General features: G+C 46.0%; 1 protein-coding gene across 1 annotated transcript in view; it reads left to right on the top strand.

The window, feature by feature from the left end:
- LOC110556689 (uncharacterized) overlaps positions 1-11,663 on the top strand; it is a 31,359-nt gene extending 19,696 nt beyond the window's left edge. The window contains exons 3-6 of the mRNA XM_060363892.1: positions 1,166-1,310; positions 2,680-2,748; positions 4,556-4,830; positions 5,433-11,663. Coding sequence (XP_060219875.1) covers positions 1,166-1,310; positions 2,680-2,748; positions 4,556-4,591 — 250 coding nt within the window. The 3' untranslated portion in view covers positions 4,592-4,830; positions 5,433-11,663. The remainder of the gene's footprint in view (positions 1-1,165; positions 1,311-2,679; positions 2,749-4,555; positions 4,831-5,432) is intronic.
- Positions 11,664-12,000: the final 337 nt, after the last annotated feature.

Here is a 12,000-nt window from a genome sequence, read left to right as displayed (position 1 = left end):
AGGTTGTTTCCTGAACTCCCTGGCTTTGTTTTTCTTCAGGGGTAAGAATCCTTGTCATCAAGATAGCATGATGAGGGACTGGAGAGGCAGCTCCTTTAACAGCCAGCACTGCCCTTGCAGAGGACCTGACTTTGATTCCCAGTACCTACCTCAAGCAGATCACAACCACCTATAACTCCAGCTCTAGGGGTTCTGATCAGAACCTGCATTCCTGAGTCCCCACAACACACACACACACACACACACACACACACACACACACTTTAAAATACAAATAAATCTTTAAAAGAGATAACATGAGGGGTTAAATGAAGTCCCACAGAAAACCCTCTTGCTCCCGCAAATCTGGCACACAGGAACCAATGAGTGGCTGGACTCATCAGCCTAGCCTCTCCCTGGTGGGCTGGCATGGGTGTTACATGGGACCACTCATCTTTCCTCTCTAATGAGCATTGTGCTAAGCTCGCAGGGAGGTCTGAAGCTGGCTCTGGCAGCAGTCTAGTTGGTGAGACTCCACACACGCTAGAAAGGATGTGAACAAAGCAGCCATTCCTACCATTCCACAGATGTTTGTTTAACAGTGAATCTGGCCCACTCCCTGCGTGAATGACAGAACAACAAAATTAAGATGAATGCTCCATTGCTATCATTTCGCTGCGATTTTCTATATTTTAATTATAATTTTTAAATTTTGAGATCATATCATTTCCCTCCTTCCCTTTCCTCCATTGAACAGCTCCCATATACTCCCTTATCCAAATTCATAGCCTCTTCTTTAACTTTGTTACATATAAATACATACACAATTAATACACAATTAAAAATAATAATAGGAGTAGGTCAGGCATGGTGGTGCACACCTTTAATATCAGCAGTTAGGAGGCAGAGGCAGGAGGATCTCTGCATTTAAGGCCAGTGTGGTCTGTTCCAGGATAGGCAAAGCAGTGTAGTAACACCCTGTCAGGGTGAGGGTGGGGAAGAAGAAAAGGAATTTTGCACTTCATTCAAAATGTGCTGGATTTTCAGAATAGTATATCCCTGTATCTGGAAGGAAATGCACCAGTGGGTCCCATGAGTAGTAGGAGAGGGAGCCATTTTTATTTGTTCCTGTCCCACGACTCTCCAGCTGTTGTCATTAGACACTAATAATCGTTTTTACTTTCAGAGAACTCAGCAGAGAGAGTGTCTCCAGTTCCTCAAATGTCTCTTTCTCCTGTGTGTGGAGAGCCCATGCATTACTCTCTCCCGGCACTTTGGAACACAGCCATGATTGTGAGCCCCAGGCACTTCATGGTGCCTCCTTCTCTGAGGTAACTGGGTTTGGAGCCCTCATTCCCAACTTCTCTCTATTCCCAGTTCTCCTGTGCATCCTCGCTGGTGATCGTGGTTATGGTTTGGACCTGAAAGCTTCTTGGGAAAGGCTCCTGGTGTTATGAAGGGTTGGTCCCTGCTGGTGTTGCCACCTGAGTAGTGGATGGGAACTTAGGAAGCAGAGTCTTGCTGGAGGAGGCCGGTCACCTTACTGACCACCGTGATGTAAACTGCTTTGTTTCCTGTGTCTTCCCACTGTGGTGAACCAAACTATGAGTAAAATAAATCCTTTTTCGCCCCACCCCTTCTTCCTTTCTGTTGTCTTTTCAGGCATTCTTGGTGAGAGAGAGAGCACCTCCACACCCCTGTTCTCCCCTCTGCTTTGACAGGGTCGAACTTCACAGTTTCACCATACGTCATACACATGTACTGAATTATCACTCTGTACCCATAAAATATGCAACAATATTATGTCAATTAAATTGAACTTGAGATACCAACTTTGAAACTACACTCACCAGAGAACAGTGTCCAAAAAAAAAAAAAAAATCCAAACAAAACAGTTTCATTTCCAAGGGCCTTCAGTTCAGTTGAGCTTCTCATTACACCATCTCCTCTGAACTTTGCTAGAACCCTCTAAGCTCAGCCAATCGGGAGGAGTTCAACTGTATAGCTGAAGAAACTGAGTTTGGCAGACACAGAGGCTTAAGCAAAAAGAGGGAGTAGACTTAAGGTTCTATACAACCAGCCTGAGCTCGTGGTTCAGCCAAAGCCCTTAGACTGTGGGGTGACCTTTCCACTCGGGGGGGATGGTAGGTCTGAGCCTGTAGCTCCCAGCTGTGGCTGCCTGAAGGAAGGGTGGTGTGCCTGGCACGGAAGATGCACAGGACATTACCTGCTCAAGTGAAGTCCTTTGCCGTTGGGAACTGCCACTTGGGAGGTAGTTCCGCTGATTTGACAGTTTAGTAGCTGTGAGTTCTCTGTAAGACAAGTTCCTGCTCTATCGTTACACACAGTGTAATGACTTGAGTGTGGGCTTTGGGGCTAGAATGGAAGCACTGGGATCCACCCTATCACAGATGGAGCCTATTGTGTTTGCCAGGGTTCCAGAGAAACAGAACTGATAGGTCGAACCTATAATATATATAAACAAGATTTATTAGAGTGGCTTCCAAGTTACAGTCCTATTGTTTCAACAATGACTATTTCCCAAAGGCAAGTCCGAGAACTCAGTGGCTGTTCAGACCACAAGACTGGGTGTCTCAGCTGCTCTTTAGCATATGCCAGAATCCCGAAGAAGCAGCCTCTAAGACTAGTGAGGAGTGAATCTGCCAGAAAGAACTTACTTCTTCTATCTCCTTTATACAGGATGCCACCCAAATGTATGGTCCCAACTCAAGGTGGATCCTCCCACCGAAAAAGATGCAGACTTTTAGGGTAGGTCTTCTTCCTTTAAATACTTGAATCAAGAAAAAATGCCTCCCAGGTGTACCCAGCCACTTGGTGTTTAGTTATTTCCGGATGTATTCAAGTTGATAACCAAGAATAGCCATCACACCTACACATTTCCTTTCTGCCTCAGTTTTCTAATCTGTAAAGTGGGAGTTATAATTCTTGCCTTCTGGGGTGGTTGTCAAGAATAAAGGGATGAAGAAATGGTGTGAAGAAGTCTTGAACAGTGTATATGGTCCTTAAATGTCAGTTGTTACCTGCATTGGCTTTTCAGGTTGAAATCTGAAATTCAGAATACTCTAAAAACCTAAAGGTTCTTAAGCACTATCATGATGCAACAAATAGAAAATCCCATGTCTGACTTCTGATGATGAAGGGTACACAAATTTAGTTTTATGCATGAAAGTATTTTTAAATACTTGCGTAAATTTATCCCAAGGCTATGTCTTTTTATTTTCCTGTTGTTTGGGTAAAATATTCTGACAAAGAGCAACTTAAGGGAGAAAGGTTTATTTTGGCTCACAGTTTGAGATATACACAGTCCACTATTGTGAGGAAGTCAAGGTAGCAGGAGCTTGAGCTACTGGTCATATGGCATCCACAATCGAGAGGCAGAGAACTAAGAATGCATGCAGCTGCTCAGCTTTCTTCCTCTACTTACGTAGTCCGGGGTCCCAGGGAATGGTACCACCCACAGTGAGCAGGACTTCCCACATCGATGAATGCGATCAAGATAACTTCCAAGGCATAGTCCATCTCCCAGATTACTCAGGTTCTCTGAAGTCGGTGATTAACACCAACCACAGGCTGTGTGCACACAAAGTGTATAGGAACAAACATACAGGAATCTAATCTTTGCACTTGGTCCCATCCCCAAGTTATCTCACCAATCCATGAAAAGAGCAAACCTGAAACAGTGGCATGGGTAAGGACCGTTGAGAAGGGTTTAAGCACAGAAGTGTGTGAGGAACTCAGCACAGACTCACTGAGCAACAGCTGTCACTACTAGCCTTTCACCCTCGTCATCACCATCACCACAGCTGCAGTAGTTGCTCACAGGAAACAGACACAAACACGCTGGGCCTCATTTTATTTAGGAAAGAGACATCTGGACCCAGGAGCAGGGTCCTTGGCCAAGTTCAACACCAGATCTGTTCTTTATCACGTCAAGGGGTTTCTGTCTGCTCAGGGTCATGTGAAGAGTCCCCTAGCTTTGCCCAGTGTCTGTCTCTGGCTCATCTAATAAGCCATCTTTTCTGTTTCAGCCGTGACATCTGCTCTGGCGAGTGTTGCTTAAGCTTCTGTCCCTCTGACTTCCAATCCCATTTTCAAACTTCAGTTGTTTAAAGCCATAGATGATTTTGCCATAGCTGTGGACCATATGGTCTAGTCTTTGCTTTATTATTTTTCTTTGGCTTGCCTCATGTTGAAAACTTAAAATACATTTCTTCAAAAGGGAAAGTTACTCATCACCGTGAATAGAAAGCTGGTTCCACCTACTGTAGATAGACGCTGACCATAAAAAGAAATACCATGAAATTAAAACAATGCTATTAAATTATGGAGAATTAGGGCTGCCCATCAAATACTCTGGGCTTAGGTCCTGGGCCTGTTTTATTTCCATGTAAGAGGGAAATTTGGAGAGGCACAGTGTTTTTCAAAAATGTTAAAAACAGTTTGAACCAGAGGAAAAATTTTCTTCTTGATAAATGAAAATTGAAAGAAAATATAGACAAGAAAAGGCTGCCTTAGCACAAAATTCATAGTCCTTTACTTCATTGTTTCTCTCTAGAAACTTCTCCTTTTGCACAATCTAGTTCTTCCTTGAGAATTAAAGATTGCCAACTCCCGCCCCCGCTTCTTACATCGCTCCAGGAAGACCGGTACCCTGCTTTGAAGTGGGACTGCTCGGTTAAGAAACATCCTTCCCTGAGCAGTTCCAGGCCCTGAACATCTGTGAGGTCTCCTCCGAAGATGTGTTCTTTACTGCAGAGCCCCAGAGAGTGGGTGAACCCATGCTTCAGCAGCAAGAGCTGCTCTCTCAAAGTTCAAGGGCTGAAGACCAAGGTATGGGCAGGCTTGGTGTCTAGAGGACTCGCTTTGCATGTGTAGAGGCACCTTTTCTGTCTTTCCTTTTTAAATTTTTTGAGACAAGGTCTCACTATATAGCCTTAGCTGGCCTCTAAGTCTCCAAGTAGACCAGACTGGTCTTGAACTCACAGACATCTGCTTGCCTCTGCCTCTGTGTATTAGGATTAATAGTGTGCACCACCACACCTGGCCCCATAGATGCCTTTTCTTGGCAAGGTCCTCACAAGGGGCAGAGCTTTAGGAAGCACTCAGGGTCTTTCATAAAGACATTGATCTCTTCCTAAGGCTCCACATCATGAACCAATCCCCTTCCCTCCTCTAATACCAACGCCCTGGGAGTTGGGCTTTAGTGCAACAATCTGGAGGATGGGGGCACATTGGGCATAATTGTTCTCCTATCTGCTTATGCAGTGGGGTTGTTTTTTGTTTTCTCAATGCTGTGGATGGAACCCAGAGCCTTGAAAACACTGGATAGACACCACTCGGGAACTATATCTCAGCCCTGAGGCTAGCCCTTTTCTTACTGTATAGCCCAGGCCAGCCTTGAACTCACTAACCATCTGCTTTTACTTCCTAAGTTATAGGTATGTGCCACCACAACCTGCTGGGAGAAGGGTTAAAAACCCCCAAAGGAAAGCCACAAGGGATGGACTGGATCACTGATCTTCACAAGGAGTGAAAATGTGGGATTCATCACATAGCCACAAAGAAATGCACTTTTTTTTTTTTTTTTTTTTTTTCTGGAGGTGAATTTTCTGCTTGCTGAACAGAGCAGATGGCTGTGCTTGAGATGGGAAAGGAAATTGCTAGCCCCATCCTCTGGCATAGAATTGAGGAAGAAACAATTGACTAACTCACCAGTCTGGGCTCTGATTCCTCTTCTGTACCCTCTGAAGGTTTCTCCTGCAGATGTGCCTGTCATCAGAGAGTCTTTGAGGAGCACTGACCTTCTCCTAAACCAATGGAGATCTGCCTCACCTGTGCGATGTACCCAGATTCTCAGCCACCTTCCCTGAGCCCCTGTAGTCTGTTCCTGCCAAGCTGCAGGATTTCTTCCTTTGAATTCTCTCTTTCTGCCCAGTGGGGTACATAGTAGGTTTCTGTTTTCTGTATACATACATACATACATACATACATAGATGCCATTTATTTCTGGAGTGGCCAAAATGGATGGTGCTTGAAGCTTTCCTATAATGCCCCACATTAACAAAGTGGCCACTGTCCTGATTTGTCGTTGACTTTTCCAGCTTCAGCCTCAGCAAACTGGCATCCTTGGGTGGCTTACTGGAAGATTCCATATGTTCATCTTCATGGGTCCTTCACATCACGGAAGAGGATGACATTAAACAAATGATTCTACAACAAAATGAGCAGCTTGCCCTCTGGATTAGTGGGCTCTGCACCTACTGACTTAGCCAAACTCTGACTGAAAATTTCCCAGAAATTGCATTTGTACCAAAAAATGCAGACTCTTTTCTTCCTGACATTGCCCCCAAAAACTACAGTGTAACATCTGTGGTGTATCTCCACTGGATGTGGGGGATGTACACAGGTTACACAGGAATGCTGTTACATCCACATAAGGGCTTGGAGCATCCTGGAGGAAGGAAGGAAGGCTACTCTGAATGAGGGCAGGAACACTCTACAGGCCAGGACACTGGACTCAAAAAAAAAAAAAAAGGAAAGCAGAAAAGAAAGCCAGCTGACTACCAGCATAACAGCATCTGCCTCTTTCTATATCCTGATCTGGCTAGACGGCAGTGAGCTCCTAATGCCACCATCATAGACTGCATCCTCTGAACCATGAGCTGCAATAAACCTTCCCTCTGGTGTGCTGTTCTGTCGGGCATTTTGTCTAAGCAGTGAGAAAGTAACTGATAGAATTACTCTAAGTATTCTGTGCCCAGAAATCACACCAATGAATGGAAAAGTGCCTTGATCAAGAGGGACACAGCCTGTCTAACACAAAGTGATGGGTGCAGTGAACCGGAGGCCTACAGTCTCTTGGCCCCGATCACCTGGCACTGCTTGTATTTTAATTAGCATTTCAAGTACCAGAAGCTCTCTCTGATGAATTTTTTAAAAAGGTCTATTGAAAGGGTATTAGAAGGAAAAGCAGAAACACCAGGTCTTGACAGAGAGAGAAACATTTGTTTCTTAGGAAGTTGGAGATGAGTAAGACCAACACCAGGACCAGCTCACTTCATTCAGTTTTCATTACAAAAATTGGCTGCAGCCGTTCAGTGCCCTTGGGTTTCTCTGCCTAATTTCTTTGTGGTTTTGGTTGAAGACTTTTAAAACAGTTTCTCATATAGCCCAAGCTAGTCTCAAACTTAAAATGTTTCAGGAGGGTAGCTTTGATTGTGATTCTCCTGCCTCCACCTCCCGAGAGCTGGGATTACAGGTGTGTGCTATCTCACATGGCCCCTGCCTAATGCTTTTATTACAGGAAGAGAGAACCTGGTACAAAAGCTTGGGTCTCATGCCAAGACTAGACTAGACTAGAGAGACACCGTCATTGGAAAGCCTAAGACTGCTTGTAGATTGGCTCAGATCTCAGACCTCTTGGGCAAGTATTTTTGTTCAGTAGGCGATGGGTTACGTACACTGGGAACCCAATGGGTTAAAGTGAGGAGGCTAAGCCACCGAGGGGCGCTCAGCCACAACTGGGATATTGGGGAGCATCTCAGAAATGTGCTGGAAAGATTTTAAGAGCCAGAGGCCAGGGAAGTCCACAGAGAAGCAATGTCTTCTGGATATGACGGGACACTGAACTCACGGCGGCAGCTGTGGCTTCCTGCAGAAGGGCTGAACAGGACTGAGCCCCTCAACTCAAACATGGAGTGGGAAGGGGCTCATGAGCCCCACCCCTGAGGAGCTCTGGTCAGCTGCCAGAGGAGGGAAGCGATGGTTTTCCTTAAGGGTGTAGCTCCTGGGAGGAGGTCAGCCATGCTCCAGTAGATGGCCTCCTACCAGGAGTAGATGGCAGCACTAATTTGAGTTGATGGGTTATGAACTGAAAAAAAAAAAAAAAAAAAGACACAAGTTTGGGGATAGGAAGGGGCCCCAGATCTGTGAGGAGTTAAGGGAAAGGAACAGAGTAAATATGATCTAAATACACTGTACAGCTGGGCGTGGTGGCACCTGCCTGTAATCCCAGCACTCTGGGAGGCAGAGGCAGGCAGAGTTTGAGGCTAGTGTGGCCTACAAATCGAGTCCAGAGAAACCCTGTCTCAGAAAGAAACAAAAGAACACTGTATAATAAAATGAGGAGACGAAAAGAAAGGAAGGGGATTCTAGACCATGCATCAGGGTGACAGGTAAGTGCTTAGCCTGAGCAACAGAGGGAACAGTACTGGAGATGAAAGCTCAGGTACTACCTACTCCCTCCTCTCAAAAGCAGTCAGGACCTTTTCCGTGTCTGCCCCAGGGTCCCTGTCTTCAGAGTAGCTCTCTACTAGCCTTGTGTTTGGCATACTTTATTACCACAGGTAGCCCCCTGCAGATAGCTGCCTTCCTGGGCCCATGTGTTGGAGCCATCAAGCCAAAGTGCTTCCTGCTTGTTTGCTCTTGAGCAGCGGCTTAGCCACCCAGCTGTCTCTTCCATGTGTGGAGTCAGCTCCCCTAGTGAGAAATAGCTCGCTTTACCCTCCAGGAGAACACCTGACTGTGTGTGGCCTTCACAGTAGAGCAGGGAGTGCTGCTGGTGTCAGGTGGGACCCTGCTAAACATCAGCTGTGCACAGGACAGCCGGTGATCAGGCCCTAATTGTCCACAGTGCTGAACTGAACCTTGGTCTCAGCTGAGAGCCACCGCCTCCCCCTCTTCCTCAATCAGCCACTCAGATCTTTCTCTCACGCCCCTGACTGCCTTTTCCTCCGGGTACGCTATTGCCATCCAAATGTTTGGTTGCTGCTTGGCACCTGTGCCTGGACTAGAAGATGGGGCCTATGACATGGCCTTCAGTCCCGGTCGGCTTCCCTGGCATGCAGTGTGTGTCACAGTGAGCAGGTATTGTTCAGCGAGTGTTGTTAAGGGAGTGGCTCAGCTCCTCAGAGGCCAGGGGTCAGAGAGCCACAGGAAACCTCGTCCTTGGTCTGGCCAAGCTCTTATGAGGCAGACTCAGCCTCCGTGGATGGCTGGCAGATGTCATAAGTCTCCTGAGCCCGAGTTTCTGCACCTCTACAGTGAGGCTGTTAACATTGGCCCTTTCATCAGGAGCTGCAGTGCAGAGCAAGTAATGCATGGGCTGGAGAAAATGCCTGACTCCGACGAGCCTCAGCAAACGCCATGTGTCTTCATCGGTGGCATTGTCAGTCAGGACCTGCTGGGGCAGGCAATGGGGATGAAAGAATGGGCTCTGGGCTACTAGATTAGGGATTAATGCAGTTTGCAAGGCCAAAGCTGTCTGCCTTTGGTTTGGCCAGCTCTTGCTCCAGCTGTGATATGAATGGGATGAAGTCTTGCCCCAATCCCATCAGAGAGCATGGAGGGAGGGTGGCAGATGGCACTGTCTTTGAATTACAAAAAATGGGAAGAAATTGAAGTGCCCCATTGCAGCAGACATGGGCCGTGAGAGGGGAGGAGCAGGAGTTGGCCTGAGAGGAAACAGGTGCCTTTTCAACTGGATCCTCTTGAGGGTAGCTGAAGATCTAGAGTAATATTCTTTTACAGCTGTAAGAGAGAGAGAGAGAAAAAGAGAGGGAGAGGAAAAGAGGGAGAGAGAGAGACCCTTGAGTTTGCACAAGCATTTTCTGTGGAGTAATCTGAGACCTTGATTCTTTGACTAGTATAATTTCCTCACTGACCTGGGTCAAGGCTGGTGACAAACCCTGTCCCGTGACATCCTGACTACAGGCACCTCTAGTCTTCAGAAGACACCTGCAAACAGGCACCTGTACTGGACGTTTTGGTTTCTTTGTAAACTCAATTATGTTATGTAAATTTGTTTTAATTCCAAGTGTGGGGTTTTAATTGGGTGATAGCTTGTCCACAGCTGTTAATTGTCTCGTGTGGGGTGTGGCCTTTGACTGCTGGTAACGGCCTGCCTCCTGCGGCATGGAGAGGAGCATGGTCCAGGGCTCTGAGGATAGAAATATAAGAACCCAGAAAGAGGAGTATGGCATGTGGTGGTGGTGTGTGGCGAGTGGCAGTTTGGAGAGACCACAGACAGACAGTGTGGCAGACAGATAGAGAGAACCATTTCAGGGCACAGAGGCTTGGAGGAGACTGCTGACAGCTATTGAGGGAGATCGGCATAGCCCTAAAAGAACCCATTGACCCTAAACAGCCAGGAGGGGGCCGCGCCCCTCCCACTCACTTTCTCTCCTACTTAGGGTTGGGAGGTTGGAAGGGAGGTAGAGGCCTAAACACCCCAAATAAAGTAGAGTTTAGAAACAAGCGCTACAGATACCATTATCTAGAAGGAACTCAGGGCTGGGCAGACAACTCCAGGAACTTCCTGTTCGAGCCTGCGCGTGAGCCACCAACAGAGTGGGACGCCGTCTAATCCGCTGGCCAAAAACCACACACTGTCTCTTACACTCACCAAACCTAACTTTCCTTCACTATGAAACTTGAGAAACAGCAGGATCTGCCTCACAGTTAGGCAGACAGACAGACATGCACAGGTATAGCTTCTCATCCTGGGCAGGACACATAAAAAACGGTTAATGAAATCTTAGTATTGTGGCCAGAATCGACTTTAATGCCAACCTGCCCTCTGGGCTTTGGAACCCTAAGGACAGCTCCTGTACATAGATTTGTCCTTTGTTCTCAGCACGGCACCTGACACCAGCTAAGGACTCGGTAAATGGTACTGGCTAGTGGTTAGAGACTGGTACCCTTTGGGACACCCGAGATTCTTAGTCAGCACCATGTGACACCATGGAATGCTGCCAGTAATGCGTGTGACTCTTTGTCACTAGTTTGAACTTTAATCCTAAGTGGATAAAGCAACCCTGGCCAGTAGTGAAGTGGCCCTGAGTGTTTTCCCAGCCTTTCCCGGCAGCAAGAAGCCTTTCCCCAACCACACCATAGGCAATTTGCATTTAAATTGGTTTTTTTGCTCATTACAGAACTCTTGCAGGTCAGCTGGAGTTTTCATTCTCCAGAGTCAGTATGGACTCTCCATTTACCACTTGAGGGTCCCTCATGCCGCCTGCCTCTCTTCCTGACATCGAGATAGAGTCACGGAACCTTGGAGTGGAGGCTAGATATCCTAAGAATATTTCTCAAGTCTCATCCACGAGGAGGAAGAAACTGAAGGATCTTGGATTTAGAACTCTGGTCTCGTTCGTTCCAGCACTGTCCACAAAGCATGCTGCTGAGTGCTGGGCATGCTGAAATAAATGGGACACATCTGCTGCCCTCCAGGGGTTCCTGTCTGGTAAAGGAGAGAAAACCAAGGCTTGAAACAACAACAAATCACATTGTATTCACAGGAATAAAGAAATGTCAGAATGAATTCCTGCCATACGACAGGCTTTCAGAAAGTGTTTGTCATGAACCACAACAGTGTCTGTGTATGAACACACACATACACACACACACACACACACACACACACACACACTAACATTTTCCTTAAAGCACTCCTAAGTATCTCCTAAGACAGGGCACTTTAAAGTCTCCACTTAAAACCCTTCCATGCCCAAGAAATTGTCACACAATATGAGCACAAAGTAAACAGTGGAGATCCACAAACCAAATATTTCCTGATAACAAGCCAAACAGAAATGTATTTAAAATGATTCTTGCATACATTCAGTTTTTGTACTTGTTAAAGACAAATAAAACTTGCATCCGTATGGGAGACGTGCACTCGCTTATCGTTACATAAAGAATTGAATCTTGGGTGAACAGATGCGGAAGGATGGAAAATTAATTGATATTTTGATTTCATGAGTTGGTGCTGAGAATGGTACTTTGTATAAATATGAAGCATAAAATGGCAAAAATGTGTTTAGGGCCATATAAAAAAAAAAAACGTTGGAAATTCTGTTCTTATCCCAAGGCAAAATATACTGAACACGTTTTTTACATAACTCAAGTTGAATAGAAAAATTAAAAAAACCAAACACAATTCAATCCAAAGATGTACTAACATGCTTCCATCCTGAGTAGCGATGTAAGAAAATACTCAAA

Source organism: Meriones unguiculatus, chromosome 11 (genome assembly GCF_030254825.1).
Source record: "Meriones unguiculatus strain TT.TT164.6M chromosome 11, Bangor_MerUng_6.1, whole genome shotgun sequence".
Lineage (NCBI taxonomy): Eukaryota > Metazoa > Chordata > Mammalia > Rodentia > Muridae > Meriones > Meriones unguiculatus.
This window is presented reverse-complemented; position numbering and strand designations above follow the sequence as displayed.